The sequence below is a fragment of the Anomaloglossus baeobatrachus genome, chromosome 9 (assembly GCF_048569485.1).
Source record: "Anomaloglossus baeobatrachus isolate aAnoBae1 chromosome 9, aAnoBae1.hap1, whole genome shotgun sequence".
In the NCBI taxonomy this organism is placed as follows: domain Eukaryota; kingdom Metazoa; phylum Chordata; class Amphibia; order Anura; family Aromobatidae; genus Anomaloglossus; species Anomaloglossus baeobatrachus.
The window spans coordinates 84639728-84665809 of record NC_134361.1 but is presented as its reverse complement, the minus strand read 5'-3'; the positions used below and the strand labels follow the sequence as shown (position 1 = coordinate 84665809).

Below are 26082 nucleotides of genomic sequence, written 5' to 3'. Positions count from 1 at the left end.
CAGAAGAGGTATTGGAACTGGAGATGCTGTGCATTGGTGCGAGTAGTATTACTGTATAATTATTATTTTTTTTAATGTGAACTCTATTGAGAGTAATTTTCCTCAGCATGACAAACCCCGGAAAAGTTTTGTTTCTTTTTCCAGAACTTTCATGTTAATTTTCCTTCCTATCATGGCTCGGTTTGGTGATTCGATCCGGTGACCAGCTCCAGCTGAGCTATTACCTTTTTTCCCAGTCCAAATGCTGATGGTTCCAATTATTTTTGTTCTCCCTTCTTGATTTTTATCTCTCCAGGTGATTCTTATTTTTCCGCTTTGGTATGCTCTATCACATTCTGGGTTGGGTTTTATATGTTCAACTTTCACTGTACTTCTTTGCTGGTTTTACCTCTAGGTAGACTAGTGTTTAGGAGTGCCAGCCATTCAGCTAGGGAGGTTTAAATTTTGGGGTAAACACCAGTTTAATTCCTGCAGTGAGTCAGTTTGTTTTCCTTCTTAGCACCTTTTCTTTTCACCTTTTTTCAGGTTTCTGGGAGGTTCTATTCGCTCCACTTATTTTTATCTTTCTTTATCTTTCCCTTCCTAACCTATATGAATGTGCCTTAGTTTTCTCCCTCTGGTTTTTTTGTATCATCCTGCACACTTTCCTCTCCTTTTCTTGACAGTCTGTTGCAACCTCCCCTCTGGTCCTTCAGGAGGTATGAGAAACTCCTTGACAACCTTTTAGGGAGTCAAGTCTGAGGCGGTGTTTTGAGTTCTGCATCTAGGGTCTTTCTAGTTTGTGCAGGAATAAGTTGGTTGCAGGTGTGGCAACTCCATGTAGTTGGTCTTTCCTTTTTCTGTTACCCATTTGTAAGTGATTACAATCATAAAACTTCCTTATAATAGTCAGTCAATCTAACATTGTAGTCCAAATGTTGATGATATATCAATATTACAGACTCTATTAAAATTGACATACAATGTCCAGTGACAGTAGTATTTAGTATAAGGTATTTCTAGCCAGATAGTCATAAGTGGTCATCCCCAGCATATAATGCGCCAACTCCATAGCACCAAAACATTCTATTAAAGGGAACCAATCATCAGGATTTTCGTGTATAAGCTGCAGCCAGTGCAGTACTGGCACTATCATGCACAGTGTGTACATACCATCAGGGGGCAGCTCGGGTGTTTAGGCAGTGAAATTCATCTTTATAAAGTTTGAAATTTCGTGCACTTTTTGATTGACGTGTGCACCTCTCTGTTAATGTCCGGGCGGGTTATGCAGGAGTTCCCCGCCCCCCCACCAGCCTGTTCCTCCCTCTCTCCTGATGTCCGGGCGGGTTATGCACGTGTTCCCCGCCCCCCGCGCTGCCTGTTCCTCCCTCCCTCCGGCTGAATGTAAAATGCTAATCTTCAGAAACATGGCGCCGGAGTGGGCCTCTGCGCATAGCGCTTATCTCCGGCGCCATGTTTCTGAAGCCCGCATTACACAGCTTGGTGTCTGCAGACTGCAGAACAGCTGATCGGAGGACGCGATCAGCTGTAGCTATGATGACGTGCCGCCTCAGGACACCGGGCCAGGACAGCAGCCTGCCAGCGACATCGGGGGTCAGGTGAGGTAAGTTCACAATGGACTCACATGACCCCGTGACGGCAGTGCTGCGAGACCCGGTCACGGTAGTGATATCGGGTGGCACTGTCTTCACGGGGTCAGGTGAATGAAATTACTAGCACCTGTGATGTCATTGCCCCAGCAGGCACGCACACATTATACACACACATACACACACTATATATATATATATACACACACACACTGCTGTGTGTGCGCCCCTGCGTTGACCTGGGCTCACCTTCTCAGTTCCAGGTCACTGCAGGAAAGCACTCACAGCTGTGTGTGTGTATAATGTGTGTATGCGCGTGTGTATAATGTGTGTGTGTGTGCGCGCTGCGCGCGTGTATAATGTGTGCGCGCGCACGCGTGTATAATGTGTGCGCGCGCACGCGTGTATAATGTGTGCGCGCGCACGCGTGTATAATGTGTGCGCGCGCACGCGTGTATAATGTGTGCGCGCGCACGCGTGTATAATGTGTGCGCGCGCACGCGTGTATAATGTGTGCGCGCGCACGCGTGTATAATGTGTGCGCGCGCACGCGTGTATAATGTGTGCGCGCGCACGCGTGTATAATGTGTGCGCGCGCACGCGTGTATAATGTGTGCGCGCGCACGCGTGTATAATGTGTGCGCGCGCACGCGTGTATAATGTGTGCGCGCGCACGCGTGTATAATGTGTGCGCGCGCACGCGTGTATAATGTGTGCGCGCGCACGCGTGTGTGTGCGCGCGCGTGTGTGTGTGTGGTGTATAGTGTGTGTGTTGTATAGTGTGTGTGTGTGTGTGTGTGTGTATAGTGTGTGTGTGGTGTATAGTGTGTGTGTGTAGTGTATAGTGTAGTGTGTGTATATAGTGTGTGTGTATATAGTGTGTGTGTGTGTGTATAGTGTGTGTGCGCGCGTGTGTGTATGGTGTGTGTGCGCGCGTGTGTATAATGTGTGTGCGCGCGTATAATATGTGTGTGTGTGTGTGTGCGCGCGCGCGCCACTCTGCTGGGGCAATGACGTCACAGGTGGAAGTGAGGGGCTGCTCTCACAATCAATGGGGGACTTTTAGTTCTGCATTAAAGGGGTGGTTCACCCATTTTTTTTTTTTCCCCCAATGATCAGATGATATTGGATCCGGATTGGACGGCGCGGGACCCTAACCCAGGATTACTGCGGAGGGGTGTTTATTTCAATAAAGATGGAGTCACTAATTGTGTTGTGTTTTATTTCTAATAAAAATATTTTTCTGTGTGTTGTGTATTTTTTTTTTTATCTATCATTACTAGAAATTCATGGTGGCCATGTCTAATATTGGCGTGACACCATGAATTTCGGGCTTAGGGCTAGCTGATAATATACAGCTAGCCCTAACTCCATTATTACCCGGCTAGCCACCCAGCATCAGGGCAGCTGGAAGAGTTGGATACAGCGCCAGAAGATGGCGCTTCTATGAAAGCGCCATTTTCTGGGGTGGCTGCGGACTGCAATTCGCAGTGGGGGTGCCCAGAAAGCTTGGGCACCCTTCACTGTGGATTCCAATCCCCAGCTGCCTAGTTGTACCCGGCTGGACACCAAAATTAGGCGAAGCTCACGTCATTTTTTTTTTAAATTATTTCATGAAATTCATGAAATAAAATAAAAAAAAAAGGGCTTCTCTATATTTTTGGTTCCCAGCCGGGTACAAATAGGCAGCTGGGGGTTGGGGGCAGCCCGTACCTGCCTGCTGTACCCGGCTAGCATACAAAAATATGGCGAAGCCCATGTCATTTTTTTTTTCTTTTTGGGTAAAAAACTGCATACAGTCCTGGATGGAGGATGCTGAGCCTTGTAGTCCCATGCATGACAAGTAACAGTGTGGATTTTGGCTAAGTTCACACACTGCGTCGTTTTATTTAAGCGGTGTTTTTGTGCGTTTTTTTGCGTCAAAAAACCCCAAAAAACCATACGTGGCAAACAACAGACGCGTTTTTACCGGGTTTTGGTGCGTTTTTTGCTCTGTGTTTTTATGCTTTTTTTTATCAGAGAAAGATTGTTGAAAGAAAAAAAAAATAAAAAAGGTCTGAAGTAATTTCCTTCTTCAATATGTTCTTCATTCTCCACTAGTGTATGCAGGAGAGCATACAGCTGCAGAACTACAGGGCTCAGCATGCTCTATCCAGGACTGTATGCTGGAGGGAGAGGCAGGGGGAGCAGAACTACAAGGCTCAGCATCCTCCATTCACTAGTGTATGCATGAGAGCAGACAGCAGCTGCAGAACTACAAGGCTCAGCATCCTCCATTCACTAGTGTATACAGGAGAGCAGACAGCAGCTGCAGAACTACAAGCCTCAGTATCCTCCATTCACTAGTGTAAGCAGGAGAGAAGACAGCAGCTGCAGAACTACAAGGCTCAGCATACTCCATCCCGGACTGTATGCAGTTTTTTGCCAAAAAAGAAAAAAAAAATGACGTGGGCTTCGCCATATTTTTGTATGCTAGCCGGGTACAGCAGGCAGGTACGGGCTGCCCCCAACCCCCAGCTGCCTATTTGTACCCAGCTGGGAACCAAAAATATAGAGAAGCCCTTTTTTTTTTTTTTAAAATTATTTCATGAATTTCATGAAATAATAAATAAAAAAATGACGTGAGCTTCGCCTAATTTTGGTGTCCAGCCGGGTACAACTAGGCAGCTGGGGATTGGAATCCACAGTGCAGGGTGCCCATGCTTTCTGGGCACCCCCACTGCGAATTGCAGTCCGCAGCCACCCCAGAAAATGGCGCTTTCATAGAAGCGCCATCTTCTGGCGCTGTATCCAACTCTTCCAGCTGCCCTGATGCCGGGTGGCTAGCCAGGTAATAATGGAGTTAGGGCTAGCTGTATATTATCAGCTAGCCCTAAGCCCGAAATTCATGGTGTCACGCCAATATTAGACATGGCCACCATGATTTTCTAGTAATGATAAAAAAAAAAATACACAACACACAGAAAAATATTTTTATTAGAAATAAAACACAACACAATTAGTGACTCCATCTTTATTGAAATAAACCCCCCTCCGCAGTAATCCTGGGTTAGGGTCCCGCGCCGTCCAATCCGGATCCAATATCATCTGATCATTGGGGGGGAAAAAAAAAATGGGTGAACCACCCCTTTAATGCAGAACTAAAAGTCCCCCATTGATTGTGAGAGCAGCCCCTCACTTCCACCTGTGACGTCATTGCCCCAGCAGAGAGGCGCGCGCGCACACACACACACATATTATACGCGCACACACACATTATACACACGCGCGCGCACACACATTATACACACACTATACACACACACTATACACACACTATACACACACACACACACTATACACACACACATACACACATACACACACATACACACTATACACACACTATACACACACACACACATACACACTATACACACACACACACACACACACACACACACACATACACATACACACACTATACACAGACTCACACACTATACACACATACACGCGTGCGCGCACACACATTATACACGCATGCGCGCACACACATTATACACGCGTGCGCGCACACACATTATACACGCGTGCGCGCACACACATTATACACGCGTGCGCGCACACACATTATACACGCGTGCGCGCACACACATTATACACGCGTGCGCGCACACACATTATACACGCGTGCGCGCACACACATTATACACGCGTGCGCGCACACACATTATACACGCGTGCGCGCACACACATTATACACGCGTGCGCGCACACACATTATACACGCGTGCGCGCACACATTATACACGCGCGCGCACACACACATTATACACGCGCGCGCGCGCACACACACATTATACACGCGCGCGCACACACACATTATACACACACACAGCTGTGAGTGCTTTCCTGCAGTGACCTGGAACTCAGAAGGTGAGCCCAGGTCAACGCAGGGGCGCACACACAGCAGTGTGTGTGTGTATATATATATATATAGTGTGTGTATGTGTGTGTATAATGTGTGCGTGCCTGCTGGGGCAATGACATCACAGGTGCTAGTAATTTCATTCACCTGACCCCGTGAAGACAGTGCCACCCGATATCACTACCGTGACCGGGTCTCGCAGCACTGCCGTCACGGGGTCATGTGAGTCCATTGTGAACTTACCTCACCTGACCCCCGATGTCGCTGGCAGGCTGCTGTCCTGGCCCGGTGTCCTGAGGCGGCACGTCATCATAGCTACAGCTGATCGCGTCCTCCGATCAGCTGTTCTGCAGTCTGCAGACACCAAGCTGTGTAATGCGGGCTTCAGAAACATGGCGCCGGAGATAAGCGCTATGCGCAGAGGCCCACTCCGGCGCCATGTTTCTGAAGATTAGCATTTTACATTCAGCCGGAGGGAGGGAGGAACAGGCAGCGCGGGGGGCGGGGAACACGTGCATAACCCGCCCGGACATCAGGAGAGAGGGAGGAACAGGCTGGTGGGGGGGCGGGGAACTCCTGCATAACCCGCCCGGACATTAACAGAGAGGTGCACACGTCAATCAAAAAGTGCACGAAATTTCAAACTTTATAAAGATGAATTTCACTGCCTAAACACCCGAGCTGCCCCCCAATGGTATGTACACACTGTACATGATAGTGCCAGTACTGCACTGGCTGCAGCTTATACTCGAAAATCCTGATGATTGGTTCCCTTTAATGTCAAGATATGAAATGTCATTTCTGAAGTAGATAGAATTACTTGTGTGACAAATTCATTACTAGTTTTATCTGTAATTGTCAGTGCTCAGTGCTACTGTAGATAAACGAAGATGAGAAGTTAACCGGTAAGACAAGCTGTGGTAGACACTGACCTACTTGTAGTCTTCTAAAGGGGGCTTTACACGGTAGCGATATCGCTAGCAATTTGTAGCGATAGCGAGCGTGTAAGTACCCGCCCCCGTCGCGCATGCGATTGTTTGTGATCGCTGCCGTAGCGAACATTATCGCTACGGCAGCGTCACACATACTTACCTGGTCGGCGGCGTCGCTGTGACTGCCGAACAATCCCTCCTTCAAGGGGGAGGGACGATCGGCATCACAGCGACGTCACCGCAACGTCATTAAGCGGCTGGCCAACCAAAGCGGAGGGGCGGAGATGAGCAGGACGTAACATCCCGCCCACCTCCTTCCTTCCGCATTGTGGCCGGCGGCAGGTAAGGAGACGTTCCTCGATCCTGCGGTGTCACACATAGCGATGTGTGCTGCCACATGAGCGATGAACCACCTGGATAAACAACCCTTACCGATTTTTCAGTTTGGGACGACCTCTCCATGGTGAACGATTTTCACCATTTTTGAGGTCGCTTAAGGTCGCTGGTCAGTGTCACACGCTGCGATATCGTTAATGACGCCGGATGTGCGTCACTAACAACGTGACCCCGACGACAAAACATTAACGATATCGTAGCGTGTAAAGCCACCTTAAGAGTCATTCGAATTGTTGTACAACTTTGTATATTACTACAGTGTGTATAAAAACGTTTCTTGAACAGTTATCTGCAACTTGCTAACATTTCTAATTCCTCATACAACATTCTAACTAAATGGTACTTTAATGGTACTTTAAGTAAAAGCTAATGGCCCTGATTCACGAAAGTGTTTACTCTAGAAATCTGTTAAGGCCGCTTTACACGCTACGACATCGCTCAAGCAATCTCGTTGGGGTCACGGAATTTGTGACGCACATCCGGCCGCTTTAGCGATGTCATTGCGTGTGACACCTATGAGCGATTTTGCATCGTCGCAAAAACGTGCAAAATCACTAATCGGTGACATGCCTCCCTATTCCCAATTATCGTTGCTGCTGCATGTACGATGTAGTTCGTCATTCTTGCGGCAGCACACATCGCTATGTGTAACACCGCAGGAACGAGGAACCTCACCTTACCTGCCTCCACCGGCAATGCAAAAGGAAGGAGGTGGGCAGGATGTTACGTCCCGCTCATCTCCGCCCCTCCGCTTCTATTGGGCGCCCGCTTAGTGATGTCGCTGTGACGCTGAACGAACCGCCCCCTTAGAAAGGAGGCGGTTCGCTGGTCACAGCGACGTCGCTAGGCAGGTAAGTAGTGTGACGGGTCTGGGCGATGTTGTGCACCACGGGCAGCGATTTGCCCATGTCGCACAACCAATGGGGGCGGGTACGCACGCAAGCGATATCGGTAACGATATCGCAGCATGTAAAGCGGCCTTTACAAAATTTTCATTGTATGGTTGTGCAAAACGTTTGTAACATTTGGCATCTTCACAATAGTTTTGCCGAATGATGGATAATGAATGAGGCACCAAGACTGTCGTGAACAAAGTCAGTCTTGATGAACTTGGGCTTTTATTTTGTCTGTTTAGACTGGGTCTAAAGGGGAAGCTATTCTCTTTGCAGAAACTCCTTGAAAATACCATTCCAGCATGCCAGTGGTGAGGAGACTTTAAGCCGCAGTGCTCCTCTGGGAAATACAAGGAGAATAGCTTTCCTTTTAGAAACCATCTTAGCCTCTCATAGAGCCAAATCAGATCTCATACTTTGCACTGACGAGGGACAACCATCCCGAAACTGTCTGAAAATTGAGGTTCTGATCTGGCATAAATCAAAAGCCATAGGGAAAGGTTCGTTAAAGGGTCACTTTTGACTTTTAGGATAGGTACCAACAATAGGTGGTGTGACGCCCTGGCAAGCCAGGTAGTCACAGATAGGGCCCTGCATTACACAGTTTCCTAACAAGGTGATAGCAGCCAAACATAAAAAACCCTAGTCACCCCCCTCAGTGCTTGATGGACACACCAGGGGGCGGAACCATGCGGTTGGAAGACGCCCACCAAGGAGTCTCAGACAGCCTGGGGTGGGAAACTTTAGTCTAGTCGAGAAGTTCAAGTCTAGAGGTTAAGAGGAGAGGTGTGTGAGCTGGAGCTGAGTACAGCTCCAGCAAAGGAAAGACCCAAACTGAACAGGGTAGGAGCCTTGGTACTGTTGGCTAGGAGGCAGACGGCAGTCTCCGTCTGCAGGAGCCGGGAAGACGACTCGGTGGAACCGTGGTGGACCGGGACAGGGTAGTGGCCCGCCGGTACCGACCTGGGGAACCGACTCGGAAACCGGCGCACAAAGGGGGGGGTACTCAGACCCTGAAGCTAGGTCCAGAAGCTACTGGGGGCTAGCTAATTAGCTGATTGTGGCCAGGACTAGAGGTCCTGTCCCACTTAAAGTCCCAACTGAAGGCAACAGCCCAACGAGGGGGATAGAATGCCCCCGCCACGGCACAGAGATCCCACGGGCCAGCGTCTGCGAGCAAAGGGCTCCTCAGGCAACCAAAAGCCGGGAGCGGACTCCTGAAGTTGCAAGCGCAGGTAGTCCACCATCACAAACAGGTGCAGGAGAAAGACAGAGACCACCAACCGGGTGGGGGACCAGACTGCAGCCGGCTGCGGGCACCGACCACCATCACCTTGGTTTACCAGAGACTCGTGTGTTTACTAATCGTGAGTAGATCAGTGCCCTCCGGCCGCCCATCTCCCTGCACCGCCAAATACCCCCAACAGGTCCCAGGCCCACCATCCCTGCCCACGGAGGGGTTAACAACTTGCTGCGCAACATCTCCCCCGGGTGCCCCGTAACTGCAGCGGGCGTGTCCATCTTCACCACATCCCGTGGGTGGCATCACGAACTTAAACACGGCTCCGGCAGTACACATACGTCCCCAAACCGGAAACCCCTTTTTGATTGACGTGACCGCAGGACCCCCGGGTCCGGAGACCCTCGAGCCACCCACTGAAGGTCCGGATCTGAGCGGCTCGGCTGCCGAGCACGGGGCGGTACAGTGGCAGTAGAGTTTGTCTACTTCCTCCCTGAAGTGACAATTTGCATACGTCTGCTTGGACTGAAAGATATAATTGTGGCAGCCTGCAGCCATCACTAGAGGAAGGGAAATAGAGAATGTAATATAAAGGATTCAAAGCTATAATATGCTAAATTATATAATAAATGACCATTGGTAGATTAAATGAAAGTCGTAAGCTGAAACAGTAAGGGGTACTTTACACGTTGCAACATCGCTAGCATCGGCTAGCGATGTCCAGCACGATAGCAACCGCCCCCGTCGCACATGCGATATCTTGTGATTGCTGCCGTAGCGAACACTATCGCTACGGCAGCGTCACACGCACATACCTGGTCGGCGATGTCGCAGTGACCGCCGAACAATGCCTCCTTCAAGGGGGAGGTGCGTTCGGCGTCACCGCAACGTCACTAAGTGGCTGGCCAATAGAAGCGGAGGGGCGGAGATGAGCGGGACGTAACATCCCGCCCACCTCCTTCCTTCCGCATTGATGGTGGACGCAGGTAAGGAGATGTTTGTCGTTCCAGCGGCTTCACACACAGCGATGTGTGACGCCGCTGGAGTGACAAACAACATCGTACCTGCAGCTGGAGCGACATTATGAAAATGAACGACGTGACACAGATCAGCGATTTTTGACTGTTTTGCGCTCGTTCATCATCGCTCCTAGGATTTACACATTGCAATGTCGCTACCGGCGCCGGATGTGCGTCACAACAACCGTGACCCCGACGATATTTCAGTAGCGATGTCGCAACGTGTAAAGTACCCCTTAGAGCCAAGACAAAAACTTGTAAATTATATTTAGGCCTCATGTAGAGGATGCTGTACGGCAGCGCACCTGGTCCCATGAAGCAGGGATGTACTGATATATGTAGGACTCCGCTGGACATATTATGTAGACACAATGCTAGCTATGTGTTTAAGATTAGATTTGTACTGAATATGACAGACATAACTTTGAAATATTAGGGACATTGGATGGAGGGAAAGATAGAAGGTTCAGGAAAATCCAACCCCCAAATTATTCACATAAACCCAAGGAAAAGAATATGGTACTCACGGCAATCAGCTGGTAGGAGTTATTCATCATGGCTATCAACATATTGAGTAACACAACCAAGGATATCACGTTGTACGTTCCAAACATCGTGGCACCAACAAACTCTGTGAACTCATGACGTGCTTTCACATTGGTGACATACAAGTTCAGAAGACCAAACACTGACCAGAACAAGGATTGCAGGGTCTCAAAAAGGCTGCAATAGAGGAAAAGAAGATGTTTTTCATGAGTATTGTAAGGTGTTTGTGAGGAATATCTCTTATTGAAACAAATCGGAAGGCAAAATAATGTGAAAATAATATAAACTGTATTATGCTCGTGTACACACGCAGATCAATATTCATTGTTCTTTTAGTACATAATTGACCTCCTAACATGGCTATGTTATGTCTTTTCTTGCCACATTAAATTCTTTCTGTGGTTGCCAATGGTTAATTATTAGGGATGATCGAATACTTTGATTATTCGGCTTCGCGAATATTTTCCGAATACCTCGCCGCTATTCAAATATTTGATGCACAATGTAAGTCTATGGGAAGCCCGAATAGTTCCGGATAGTTGTTATTTGGGTTTCCCATAGACTTACATTGTACATCGAATATTCGCGAATAGTGGCGAGGTATTCGGAAAATATTCGCGAAGCCGAATAATTGAAGTATTCGATCATCCCTATTAATTATACATTCTGTACTGTGGTTGTGCCTTCTATGTTCTTATTGGTAAAGTTCTTCTTAAAGGGAATCCGTTTTTGGCACCTAATTGGAGAGCAGAATAATACAGAGACAGAGACCCTGGTTCAAACACTATCACTTACTGCTATACTTGCTGTGATTTTGATAATAGGAACTTAAAGGGAACCTGTCAGCAGAAATTTCGGTCAAAAGCTAAAAGATTCCCCCTCTGCAGCTCCTGGGCTGCATTCTAGAAAGGTCCCTGTTATTATTATGCCCCATGTGAGACCAAAATAAAGAGTTTATAAAGTGGTACCTTTTTGTATTCAGATACTGTAAATGTGACACAGGGGCGGGCTCTCTGCCGTCCGTTATTCTGCCTCCTGGTCCTGTATGCCGCCCCCCCCCATCGCTCCTTTCCATAGCTGATGCACCGCCCACTGCTCCAGCCATCCCCGCGCATGCCCAGTGCCAGTCTCACGGGACTGAGGAGTGTGACCGCTGGTGACGTGTGCGCAGGCAAGTGATTATGGGCGGGGCTGTGATTGTTATCAGCAAGTACCCGCCCATAATCTTGTGAGCGCGCAAACCTCTCCAGCAGTCACACTGTGCTCAGGGTAGTGCTAGACTGTATGGGCTGCTTCCAGGGATGACGTCCCTTTTGTCATGTGATAGTATTTTGAACACGCCCCTATCACGTGACAAAGGGACGTCATCCCTGGAAGCAGCCCATACAGTCTAGCACTACCCTGAGCACAGTGTGACCGCTGAAGAGGTTTGGGCGCGCACGAGATTATGGGCGGGTACTTGCTGATAATAATCACAGCCCCGCCCATAATCACTTGCCTGCGCACACGTCACCAGCGGTCACACTGCTCAGTCCCGTGAGACTGGCACTGGGCATGCGCGGGGATGGCTGGAGCAGTGGGCGGTGCATCAGCTATGGAAAGGAGCGATGGGGGCGGCATACAGGACCAGGAGGCAGAATAACGGACGGCAGAGAGCCCGCCCCCGTGTCACATTTACACTATCTGAATACAAAAAGGTACCACTTTATAAACTCTTTATTTTGGTCTCACATGGGGCACAATAATAACAGGGACCTTTCTAGAATGCAGCCCAGGAGCTGCAGAGGGGGAATCTTTTAGCTTTTGGGCGAAATTTCTGCTGACAGGTTCCCTTTAACAGTAGAAGATTAGTAACCTGCTTCCATGTAGTCCTCCATATTCATCAGCTCTGTATAACCCCGCCCCACCACCACTGATTGGCAGCTTTCGCCTATACACAGTGTATACAGAAAGCTGACAATCAGTGGTGGATTATTCAGAGCTCATTATTCAGAGAACTGTAAAGCTGGGTTTACACACTGCAACATCGCAAAGGACATCGCTATAGCGACCTCCCTAAGTCTCTGCTAAGTCTCTGGTGAGCGTTCAAACAGGCAAACCTGGCCAACAACGCAACAGCGATCCGGACCTGCAGAGCGACCTAGCTGGTTGTTGGGGACGTTGATAAGCAGCCTTTTGAAAGGGAAGTTGCTAACAAAGTCGCTGCAAAGTCTTCACACACTGAAACTTCATGCTGCACAGCGGGAAACAAAGGACCTAGGAATGGTCCTGAACGATTTGTAACGATTACAACTTCACAGCAGGGGCCGGGTCGCTGATAGGTTTCACACACTGCAACATCGCAAACAACATCGCTATTGCGTCACAAAACCGGTGACGTTACAGTGATGTCGTTTGAGATGTTGCAGTGTGTAAACCCAGCTTTAGATCTGCAGGAGATAAAACAGTGATTTTATCAAAATTGCAGCAAGCAGTCTAGGAAGTGTGGTCTCTGCCCATATATTATGCAGCTCTCAGATAGGAGAGTACAAACCTGGTGACAGAGTTCCTTTAATCCCATTATAATAACATGAATTCTATTTGAACAAAATGATGCTAAACTTGTTTGCTAAGATAAATTACTTAAAATCCTGATGGAGAGAGGAGTACAAATTAATGATAATGTGGTTCTAAGTAAAGAAGGAGGGTCAAAAGTGTAGGAACACTCATAAGCCTAATATAAACTGCAAGTTCTAACAGGTACAACATGTCGTTCTGACAACTTCTAGCTTGTCTAAAGTGCGTTTTTCTTTTACTGGTTGAAAACAAACTACTGTATAATATCCAGGGTTGGAGTAGCTTTGCCAATTACCAGATTATCTCTAGCTCGCCTGGCCTGGGTTTATAGTACATTGCTTAAACCCTGCCCAGTATGGAATTAGTAGGCATAGGGGTCAATATTAATGATTCCATGAGATTTGTCTTTTTGTAATAAGTTAACCATTTTAATGCCACTGTTAATCACTGTCAGCAGCATTTAAACTATGTCATGAATGTGCTGAAGCGCCTACAGGCTGTAATGCCCACAATGGTGTCCCTGCGCTGTCCTGCCCCTCTCCCCCGGCGGGGACGTCAGCTGGCACACCCATCTGTCCCTTTTGTGGTGGCTGCTCCATTCCCGTCCCATGCTGCTGTCTCCCGTAGACTGCATTCTCATGGCAGACTTCCTACTTATGCTCTAGGGGATCGCGTACCACCACACCCCCTTTCTTAACGGGCCAGCTTACCCTTAACCCAAATGTACCTCTCAGGTCATCTGAAAGGCTGCAGGTACTTAAGGCACCTCTGCCCTATGGGAGGTGCTTGGGCAATGAGTCTAATACATTGCTAGTTCTCAGATCGCCTAGCACTGTGCTGCTGCTATTACATTATGCTAATTCCACTGATGACATATGCTTATGTTTCAGAATACTGCTGCTGATATCTCTAACCTGCTGCTGCTGCTACATGCCGCCACCTCGGTGCTAACCACAATACCCGCTACTGTGAAGTATCCACACCAGCTGCTGTTGCCGCATCCATCCATCCATCCCAGACGCAACCTCGAAACCTACTTTTACCTATTTCCAGAGACTATCGCTTCCGTACCCCTGGGGCCAGCCGTCGCAGCACTCGGTATCTCACACCTGCAGCGTAACACCCTCACCATAAGAAGCTCTGGTAAAAAACAGGTGTGGGTTTGCAGTCAAGCCCCTCTGGGTTTTCTGTGTGCTGTGGCCCAGTGGGTTCACTAACATAGGCCCTGAGTGACGCTATTTGCAAGGAAATAATTGACAACTGGGAGCTGATAAAAACTCCTGTAACTGTTATCTTGGTCCTCCTGTGAAGTTTAGCCAAAAACTGAGCTTCATAGGAGAACTGCGATTTCTGTATGTACCGCAAAACATTGGTATTGTAATATATGGTATAAGCAATTGAACAATTACATATGGTAATCAATTCCTATTAGAGTACTAAAAAAGTAAAGAAAATATTAAAAACATTAACAAAATAAATATAACAATTTGAATTCCTCTTTTTTCCCCACATTAAAAATAAAAAATAAGCTAATTTTGGAGCTTTTTGTCAAAAAAGTCCAATCTATCAAAGTATAAAATTATTGAAATGGCACATTAAACGCTGAGACACCAGAACTGCTACTTTTTGGATGCCACACAACCTTCAAATACTACAATTAAAAGTGATCCAAGAATCATATGTACTCCAAAATGGTATAATTAAAAACGTCAGCTCATTGTGCTAAACACAAGACTACACCCAGCTCCATGGATAGAAAAATAAAAAAGATCTCAGAAAATAGTGACACAATCAATTTTTGTTTTCTTTATAAATTTTAGAATTTATTTTCACTTCTAAAATAGCAAAAGATAGACAAATCTTAAGGGTGCTTTATACGCTGCAACATCGCTAACGATATATCGTCGGGGTCACATCTTTAGTGACGCACATCCGGTGCCGTTAGCGACATCGTAGCGTGTGACACCAAGGAGCTACGATCAACAATCACAAAAACATCAAAAATCGTTGATCGTTGACATGTTGCTCCTTTTCCAGATATCGTTGGTGGTGCATGCCGCTGGTTGTTCGTTGTTCACGCATCGCTATGTGTGACGCTGCAGGAACGACGAGCATCTCCTTACCTGCGTCCACCAGTAATGAGGAAGGAAAGAGGTGGGCGGCATGTTCCGGACGCTCATCTCCGCCCCTCCTCTGCTATTGGGCGGCCGCTTAGTGACAACGCTATGACGCCGAACGCACCTCCCCCTTGAAGGAGGGATTGTTCGGTGGTCACAGCTATGTTGCTGAGAAGGTATGTGCATGTGACGCTGCCATAGCAGTAATGTTCGTTACGGCAGCGATCAGCAAATGTCGCACAAACGACGGGGCGGGTGCTATCGCTAGCGATGTCACAGCGTGTAAAGCACCCTTTAGTCATACTGACTTGGAGAAACATGTTGGCAGGTCATTTTTACCGCACGATGAACGGAATAAAAATAGAACCCAAAAAGCTAAAGGTAAACGTATTTTTGGTGGTTTTTTTGCAATTTCACCGCCCTTGGATTTTTTTCCCCATTTTTCAGTACTTTATATCTTACAATGGAATGTATCATGCTAGTGTATTCAAAACTACAACTCGTCCATAAAAAATTGTGGTTATTGGGAGGAAATAGTAACAGAGCAAAAACAAAAACGCCGTAAATTAGGTTTTCTGATTTTCATATTAAAATGAAGCTTTATTGCTATTTAAAAGCTGTACCAACTTTCTAAAGATATTCTGCTTCAATTCTTCACAATTTTCAAGATATTTGTTTGTTTTGAGGGAGTTAAATCAGTTTTGTTTTAGTCAGATGCGCTGAACCCCGCACATTGGGTTTACAGAACATGGCTCTGATTTGGTACAAGTTTATCTACTTCTCAGCTCTTGTCCATCACAATCACACATTGCTAAATGTAATGATAGTAAAGCGGGCTTTACACGCTGCGATCTCGCTAGCGAGATTGCAAGCGATCGTACCTGCCCCCGTCGGTTGTGCGACACGGGCAAATTGCTGCCCGTCGCGCACAACCTTGCTTACTCCCGTCACACGGACTTACCTGTCCTGCGACGTCGCTCTGGCCGGCGATCCGCCTCCTTTCTAAGGGGGCGGGTCGTGTGGCGTCACAGCGACGTCACACGGCAGCCGTCCAATAAAAGCGGAGGGGCGGAGATGAGCGGGACGTAAACATCCCGCCTACCTCCTTCCTTCCGCATAGCCGGTGGAGGCAGGTAAGGAGATGTTCCTCGCTCCTGCGGTGTCACACATAGCGATGTGTGCTGCCGCAGGAACGAGATACAACATCGCTAATTAGAAGAAAACAATTTTTGTTTTAGGACGACCTCTCCGCGGCAAACAATTTTTGCCACTTTTGCGATCATTTTAGGTCGCACATAAGTGTCACACACTGCGATATTGTTAATGACGCCGGATGTGCGTCACAAACAACGTGACCCCAACGATAATTCATTAACGATATCATAGTGTGTAAAGCCCGCTTTAGATGTTCTTCAGTTACCCTTGAAGGGATTGTCCACAATTTTCATATTGATAACCTATCAGTATGAGAGATAATCTGAATCGAGTACCCTCACTTATCAGCCATTATCACCTCTGCCAGTGGCGTGATGTAAACAGTGTATGAACTGGAGCATCGTCGCTCCCTACTTTGTGTAGTGGCTGCTGCGGTACTGCAGCTCAGCTCCTGTTCTCTTCAAAAGGAGCTAACATGTAGTACTTGGCCATGGCTTCTATGTGTTCAAGGTGATAGGTTTCCTGTAAGGAAAACATATATAGTATATACTTTTTTCAACTGAAATATTTAAAAATCATAAAAATAAATACATCAGTATCTAGATCTACATCTAGAAACGTCCAACTACTTCATTAACTAAGCACTTAGCCAGGGATGTTTAATTTTCAATCAATATGTAATCTTAATAAATTTCCATATATACAAATCTCCACAAATTTGGCCTTTATGTAAGAGTGGAAGAAGAAAGCCATTATTGAAAGCCAAGCCATAAGAAATCCTGTTTGCAGTTTGGAAAAAGCCATGTAGGGGAAACAGAGAGAATGTGGAAGAAGGTGCTTGGGTCAGATGAGACCAAGCTAAAACGTTTTGGACTAAATGCAAAGTGCTATGTGTGGTGGAAAACTAACACTGCAGATCACCCTTAAAACACCATTTACACTGTCAAACATGGTGGTGGCAGCATCATGCTGTGGGGAGACTTTTCTTCAGCAGGGACAGGGAAGATGATGAGAGTTAATAGAAAGATGGATTGAGCTAAATATAGATCAATCCCAGAGGAAACCTGTTAGGGGCACTTTGCACGCTAAAACATCGCAAGCCGATGCTGCGATGCCGAGCGCGATAGTCCCCGCCCCCGTCGCAGCTGCGATATCATGGTGATAGTTGCCGTAGCGAACATTATCGCTACGCCAGCTTCACATGCACTCTTCTGCCCTGCGACGTCGCTCTGGCCGGCGAACCGCCTCCTTCCTAAGGGGGCAGGTCGTGCGGCGTCATAGCGACGTCACACGGAAGGCGGCCAATAGAAGCGGAGGGGCGGAATTGAGCGGGACGTAAACATCCCGCCCATCATAGCCGGCTGGGACGCAGGTTGGAGATGTTCCTCGCTCCTGCGGCTTCACACACAACGATGTATGCTGCTGCAGGAATGAGGAACAACATCGTAACATCGGTCTTTCCCAATTCATGGAAATAACCGAGGCTACACCGATGATACGATTACGACGCTTTAGTGCTCGTTAATCGTATCAAAAATGCTTTACACACTACGATGTCGAGAGCGACGCCGGAAGTGCGTCACTTTCGATTTGACCCCACCTACATCGCATCTGTGATGTCGTAGTGTGCAAAGTGCCCCTAAGAGTGTGTAAAAGACTTGATCCTGGGGCGAAGGTTCACCTTCCATCAGGTCAATGACCCTAAACATATTGGGGGCTTTAGATCAAAGCATTTTCATGTGTGTGAATGGCCCAGTCACAACCCAGATCTAAATACCACTGATGATCTGTGGCAAGACTTGAAAATTGATGTTCACAGACGCCTCCATCCAATCTCACTGAGCTAGAACTAGTTTGCAAAGAATGGGCAAAAATCTCAGCCTCTAGATGGGCAAAGCTGATAGAGACATCCCCAAAAGAGTTGCAGCAGTAATTCAAGCAAAAGGTGGTACTACAATTATACGATTTTATTTATAGGTATCATACTATTAAAATTAAATATTTAGAAAACCTTGTAGTAATTTTCTTTACACTTCACAAATACTTGTTACTTAGTATAGGTAAATTACATAAAATCACAATTAGATATATTTAACCCCTTCATATTTATGGCGCATGTCAGAAGTGGGTGTATGGAGAGGATTCATGGGGTTATTATGGGGTTGTGTTACAGCCAGGACCTGCAGATATGAATCGTGGATGGATTGGCGATCTGCCCATGATTGTTAACCTGTTAAATCCTGCTGTCAAGCTCTGACAGAGGGATTTAACAAGCGCTGGCATAGGGGTGCGCTATTTTACGCATCTGTATGCGATTGTGGGTTGCCAATGAGTTCCTATGACACCACGGTGTCTGCTGAAGACCTCAATGTTTGTCATAGCTGTGCTCCTTTGAAACCTGCCGTGGCTGGTCTTTAAAGGAGACTGTGATTTCTGCTACATACAGCAATGCTGTGGCATTTCTGTGTATAGCATAAGTGATCAGACAATTGCAGGTTATAATCTCATATACTGGGTACCTACTGAACTGAAGCCTCTCTCTGGGTTTAAAAACCTCCTGTGTATGGGCAAGGAGGAACCTGCTATAGAGAAGAAAATCACCTGTGGCTAGTGGGGGAGGGGTGCACGATCCTCACTGATCTAGACAAAAGACTGACGGCACTCTCAAAACTGATATGTAAGCAGAGGCATAACTGAACATGACATAAAATGACAAAAAAAGAGATAGTTGCACTCTGAAATACTAAAGCATGCAAACCATGAATATAAGAATATAAACATACATTACTGCTAAAGGAAATCTAAGAAAACAATTGAGATTTTTAGCGTACAAAAATGGCCATTTTAATATCTGCCCAGTAGCCACATCACAAGGGTGATGCCTTCTGATCATGCCCCCCTCCCCCACTATTCAGAGGTGATTTTATTCTCTATAGCAGGTTCCTACTCGCCCATTCACAAGAGGTTTTTAAACCCAGAGAGAGGCTTCAGTTCAGTGTAGGTTCCCAATATACGAGATATGCCATGATGTGGCTACTGGGCAGATATAAAAATGGCAATTTTTGTAGGCTAAATATCCCATTTTTCATAGATTTCCTTCAGCAGTAATGCATATCTATATTCTTACATTCATGGTTTTTATGCTTTAGCAGTTTAGAGTGCAACTCTCTCTTTTTTTGTAAAAAAAAATAAAAAAGTTATGGTTCTGGGAAGAAGGGGAGGAAAATACAAAAACATCAAAACAAAAGAAGCATTGTCCTGAAAGTTAAGCTTGAGAGTGTAACATGAAAAATGTGCAAATGTTTAAAGGATGTGAATACTTTTTCAAGAGACTATAAAAGTAAATATATGATAAATACAGTAAAAAACAAGCAAAATATTTTATTAATGTTGAATGAAATAAAATTGAATAAAAGAAAGGTTTTTGCTTAATTGGTAATCGTTATCTCATTCTTACTACATTTACCCTATATTTATCCAAGGAATAAGCACTTTCGGTAATCTGCGCTATTGGAAACAATCAGTAAGTTTGTCAGCAGACACACCCTTAGGCCTCTTTGACACGTCCGTGAAAATCACGCACCTTTTTCACGGACATGTCAAAGGTGCGCATTGCCCCCCGTGCCGTCTTTATGGCACACATGTGTTCTCCGTGTGTTATTCGTGATAACACAAGGAGAACGGGAACTTTCTGCTCGCCTGTCCCTGGCGTTGCTGTCCCTGGTGCTGATCTTTGGTCTCCGTCCCTGCCGACTCCCCGCTGCTGCTGCTTCCGGGCCGCAGTTTGCCGTGGATTTACAGCGGATTTTCCGCAGGTTGGTCCCTGCGGATTTTTACCATTATCTATGGCAAAAAACGCAGGTACCTGCGGAAAAGAAGTGACATGCACATTAATTCCGCAGCAGAAAATCCGCGGGTAAATCCACGGGTATAAAAAAAAACAGTGTGCATACAGCATTTTTTAAAACCCATAGGATTTGCTGGGGAATGACTGCAGCAATGTTAGACACATTTTTTGCAGCAAATCCGTGGCAAAATCTGTGGTAAATCTGCAGCGTGCGCACAGGGCCTTAGTTGTTTTTTTTGCTTTTCATATTTTTAAAAACTTTTTTTTTTACATTTTTTATTTATTTTACTAATACTAGTCTCTGTTCCACTAGCGCCTGTTAGCAGCACATGTCTGCTTATCTGATCAGCAGACATGTACGGGGATCACCGTGGGCTCACGCTGGAGCCCGCAGTTAGGGGGAGGATGTTACCTAGGACGTATATATATATACATCCAAGGTCGTGAAAGGGTTAAAAGGAACCTGTCACCAGATTTGTCCCCTATAAGCTGCGGCCACCACCAGTGAGCGCTTATATACAGCATTCTAGAATACTTTATATACTGTAAGTGCCCAGACCCCTCTATATAGCGAGAAAAACAGTTTTTATTATACTCACTTGTGGGACAAACAAGGTCCGACGCCTCCTCTCTTCTTGCATTCGTCATCCTTCTTACCTGCTTCATGTGGATGATGCATCCTATGCCATCGACACAGAGACCTCCATTGCGCTCCTGCACACGCACGCTTTACTCTTTCCTGCTGAGAGCAGATCAAAGTACTTTAGTGTGCATGCGCTGGTGGTCTTTGACCTTTCGTTTCACCTGCGTGTTACAGTACTTTGCTCTGCCCTTGAAAAAAGGGCTGAAAAAGCAAAGTGCGAGTGTGCAGGAGCGCAATGGAAGCCTCTATGTGGATGACGTAGGACATGTCATCCACATGGAGATGGGAAAGGGGACGGCAATGGAATGAAGATAGGAGGTGCCGGACCGAGACCAGCAACACTCATCGGATGGGACCACCCTGCCCTGCAGGTGAGTATAATAAAAGCTGTTTTTTTTTTCTGTTATACAGAGCGGCCTGGGTTCTTATATACAGAATACTGTATATAAGGGCTCACTGGTGGTGGCTATGTACCGCCGCTAAGCAGACGAGCTGCTCGAATCCAGGAATGCTGTAGCTCCAGGGTCCCCGGACCCGAGGCTCAGTGGTCACTCAAAATAAAAAGGGGCTATTTACAGGGGAATAGTTTGTGACGCCACCTGCGGTTTGTGGTAAAAAGGGAGTACTACCGCTGCCGAGGGGAGTACCGGGGCAGATGACGTGGTGGCAGCTAGGTGACAGTTCCCTCCGCAGGTAGGGAGGCCCCGGAACTCTGCAGAGTTGGTGGATGGTGCTGTGCAGGCTTGCTGGTCAGGCAGGATGCAGGGAGAGGGGCAGTGTACTCACTCAGGTTGTTGTGATGTTAGATGCAGCTAATGAAGCAGACTCACACACTGTAGTAAACCAAAGTATCTGGGTACCACTGCCACTTTCGGGAGCACGTCCGGGTGTCCGCTCCCATCGGTATCACTTTAATTGTCCGGAGCTCTCCTCCGTTCACAATTTTAGTTGTTCTTGTGACCTTTGGGCCTGAAGCTATCAGGGTCCCGCTCCCTATGTGTAGGGGAGCTATGCTCTCGATGGCTGGCACTTGGGATCTCAGTGGGTTGCATAAGCTGGAAAACCCTATCCCCCTCGTTGTGCTGATGCCTTCGATCTCTGAGCTCTTGGGGAAGTTCATAAAAAGACTATCCTCCACAGGTTAATTAGCAAGGCGCTTGAAGCTTTTCCCTGATCTAGGGTCCTGTACCCCGCCGTGCTCGGTACTGGTCTGGTTATTGGACTTTCTGGTGCCGACTGTTCTCCAAAACTAAGCCAGGGCACCCCTTTTCAATACCCAGCGACTGGGTCTCCGACTCCTCTGGTCCCAGACCACTGTCTGCGACCCAACCTAGGTCACTCCTGGGAGCTACAACTCCCAGCTCCTCACTCATTGAGGGCTACTTCTCAACTCCAACTCCAAACTCAAACTGAAACTGACTTCCTTCCCTCCCACCAGTCTGGCTGATCCCTAGGTGGGTGGCCCTTTTCCAGCTAGACCAACCCACTGTTGTGCCTGACAGGTCATGATGTAAGGTGTGGTTGGGATTTGTGGTGCTGATGGAAGTGATACTGTGACGCCCTGGGCAAGCCAGGGGTCACAGGTCACAACACCACACGCACCCCATATTCCCTGCAGGTACACCTAGCTAACCCAAAATCCTTGTTGCCTTCCTCCAGGGGCTGATGTCCACACCAGGGGGTGGGCCAGGCGGTTGGCTCCGCCCATCGAGGAGTTCACAGCCCTGGAGGCGGGAAGAACCAGGCAGATAGCGAAAGGAAGTGAAAGTAGAAGGAAGTGAAGTAGTAGTGGAGCTAAGGAGAAAAGCTGAAGTGACAGAAAAGTGAGAGTAGTAAAGCCTGAAGTTGGTCCGGGTGTGTGCCCCGGACTGTGACAGCAAGGTCAGCAGACGGCGGTGATAGTCTGCAGGGGGACTGCTTGGAGGTTGCTGGAAGGACCGCGGACGGGTGGTGACCCGCGGGTACCGGAGCAGTATACGAAGAACAGTCAGCACCAGGGCAGGGGCCTTTCGGATCCCGGCAAGGCTAGGAGTCGCCATAATTTGCCAAATCCGTCAGTGAAGGGGACGTCTGTCTCCTAACAACCAAGTCCCGATTGAAGGCAACAGTCCGACCGATAAGGGGAGACACCGCCACCGCCAAGGTACCAGTTTCCCAGGGCCAGCACCTGCGGGCAAGAGTAGAGCTCCTTCGGCCCAGCTTGAAGCCGAGGAGTGGGTAACCGGTGGGAACCCATCGCTACCAAAGAGACTTTCATAGGTGCAGGGAAGAGACCGTCACCGCTAACTGCAGGGAACATCAGCACCGTGAACCGTCCGAGGGACCCGTCCAACCAGCCGTTTGTTTACCGAGAACTGTGTCGTGTTTACTGGCTGAGTGAGTACCTCCGTACTCACGCCCCTGCACCCCTGCATCTCCAAGACCCCTACCCACGGAGGGGCAAATCAACAACTGGCTGCTCCGTACCATCACTCCCGGGCTCCCCCAAACAGAGCAGCGGTGGTGTCCACTCCATCACCACAACCGTGGATGGCGTCACGGACAATAAACTATCCCAAATCCCAATCCCCTTTCACTCACGGGCGAGGAGCGCTGCTCGAGTCCCCGGGATCCGGCCCATCGCTCGAGCCACCGAGCAGCAGAGGCCGCAGCAGCAGCGGCAGCTGGACCCGAGCAGTAGGGAGAGCGCGGCGTCCCCTCCTCCGCCCGCGACAACCTGGCATCACGAACAGGATCTTACCACTCTGCCGTTGGGTAGAGGTGCGCCTTGTGACCGCCGGAGGTATCCGGCTGAAAAATTTCAGAAGTCGCCATCTTTGGCGCGAAAAGTTCCCGCTCGAGCGTCTTCTTGAGTAGCAGAGGCGTGAAGGCCAAAACCCCGCCCCAATAGAGGAGGGGCCGGAAAGAAGCTAAGGGGGACGGAAACAAGATGTCTGCGCCCGACGGAGCCGCTGGAGGAGCGGTGGTCGCAGCCGCATGTAACTAGCGCTGTAGCGTGCAGGGACGCCAGGACTCTGCTGAAACACGTTCCTGGATCCAGAAGCAAGATGTGCCAGAAGCTCCAGGCCCAAGTCCACTTTATGCTGGCGAAGTGGACGTCGGAGATGAAGGGCCTGGCCGCCACCGTTTGGGCATCCGAAGTGGAGGTGGTCTCAGAGGAGCGGGTAAGCGACCCACGCCCCTATGTCCCCGAGGGATCGGTCGATACGGCTGAGGGGCCCGGCCTGCTGCCGTCCACCACGCTACCTCCCTCACTGCCCATGCCTGCAGCCAACGCCCCGACCGACCCGTTACCCCTGCCACCGGTAGCGGAGCCCGCAGCATCTGTGGGAGAGGGCCCAGACCTGCGGCCCCCGGGCCTTACCTTTACCACCACCCTGGCACCCGTCCCGGCTTCCATCCCAGCTGCGACGGAGATGATGACGGGCCCGGCAGTCCGCCCGGCTGCAGCGGAGGCAATCCTCGATCAAACGCCAACACCGCAAGTCACGTTGACCGCTCCCAGGCACCGGGCCTCGGCTGAGGCACGTCGGGGATGTAGCTGCCAGGAGGCAGAGCAGGCCATGTCACAGCGGGGTCCCTCATTGCTGAAGGTGCCGGTTGTAGCCGACACGGAGGGACTCCAGCTGGGCCCGTCCCCCACACAGGCTGACCCAGAGCAGGCCACTGATTGGTGGGGCCCACGGCAGTTTACCGAAAACTGTGTCGTGTTTACTGGCTGAGTGAGTACCTCCGTGCCGTGCGGCACAGCGCTGCCCCTGTGCCCCTGCACCTCCACAGGCCCCATCCCCGCCTGTCCACCATTCCAATCCCATCACTGGGCCCCGGGAGCACCAAGACCCCTACCCACGGAGGGGCAACACAACAACTGGCTGCTCCGTACCATCACTCCCGGGCTCCCCCAAACAGAGCAGCGGTGGTGTCCACTCCATCACCACAACCGTGGGTGGCGTCACGGACAATAAACTATCCCAAATCCCAATCCCCTTTCACTCACGGGCGAGGAGCGCCGCTCGAGTCCCCGGGATCCGGCCCATCGCTCGAGCCACCGAGCAGCAGAGGCCGCAGCAGCATCGGCAGCCGGACCCGAGCAGTAGGGAGAGCGCGGCGTCCCCTCCTCCGCCCGCGACAATACCAGTTTTCAGGAACATGTTACCATGGGGGGGGGGTAGGTCCTGCATCATAGAAATAGAGGATGCAGTCCCCTGTGACACCCTGATATAGTCAGGGGCGTCACAGCTGCAGCTTATAAGGGACAAATCAGGTGGCAGATTCCCTTTAAGCCTGATATTCATTATAAGTACATAGTAAATGCAGAATCTTAGTATCGCCGAGCAGCAAGTATCATAGTATAAGTGTAAGCTCAGCCGCCCCGTACTTGTCACGGGTGAGTGGCCTGCCATTTTCCTTTTGCAGATTTTAGAGCCGCCTAGCTATGGGTTGATATTTTGTGCCGTCTGCTTACAATGTTAGGAACAGTTTGTGATGGTGCAGATTTGGAGTTCACTTGTCAGCGTGGACGTCTTCTCCTTGGAAACTGCAAGCTAAAGTGACAAAGGTCTGTGGAGACATCCTGCGTCATGTTATTCCTTAGCCATTTAAAGGAGAGAACATCATCCTGCCTGTGCCTGCTCAAGAGGAGAGAACGCTGCTTAACCCCTCTTCTATTCATAGCATAAAAGCCTTGTTTATTTTAGCAATCATTTCTCAAGTGAAAGGAACTATATAAATGAAGCAGCAAGTCAAAGTATCAGAAACACTCAGGGACAATTTACTGCAGTTTTTTAAGCACAATATTGCGTAAAAACGCTGCACTAGTGCTGAGGATATGAGCATCCCCCACAGCATGTTATATACCAAAATTGATGGGAACAAAAAAATAATAATTTGTGCACCAAAAATAAATATAATTAATCTTGCATTTTTTTGGTCAAACATTCTGCGATGCTTATGTTGTTATTTATTTTTCATAGTACTGTTATTATTAAAAAATAAAATGGTGCAATCACCCAGACTTTCTTCGTACATGAAAATAAATGGAATGTACAAATAATAGCCCTGCTGGACTCCAGCTTAAATTCAACTAAATTTAACACATGTTACAGAAGTCCAGAATCTATGATATCAAGGGACGAGTGATATCCTATGAATGTTGGATAGAACTCGTCTAATGTTATACTATGGGGCAGTGCCCACCAGAGCTTTTTTTTCGCATGCCGATTGCGCGTGAAAAAAAATT

At 48.3% G+C, this 26082-nt stretch overlaps 1 protein-coding gene across 1 annotated transcript in view; it reads right to left on the bottom strand.

Annotated features, from left to right (window-relative positions):
* LOC142251236 (short transient receptor potential channel 5-like) overlaps positions 1-26082 on the bottom strand; it is a 576680-nt gene that overhangs the window by 67193 nt on the left and 483405 nt on the right. The window contains exon 7 of the mRNA XM_075323853.1: positions 10507-10702. Within this exon, the coding sequence (XP_075179968.1) occupies positions 10507-10702 (196 nt within the window). The remainder of the gene's footprint in view (positions 1-10506; positions 10703-26082) is intronic.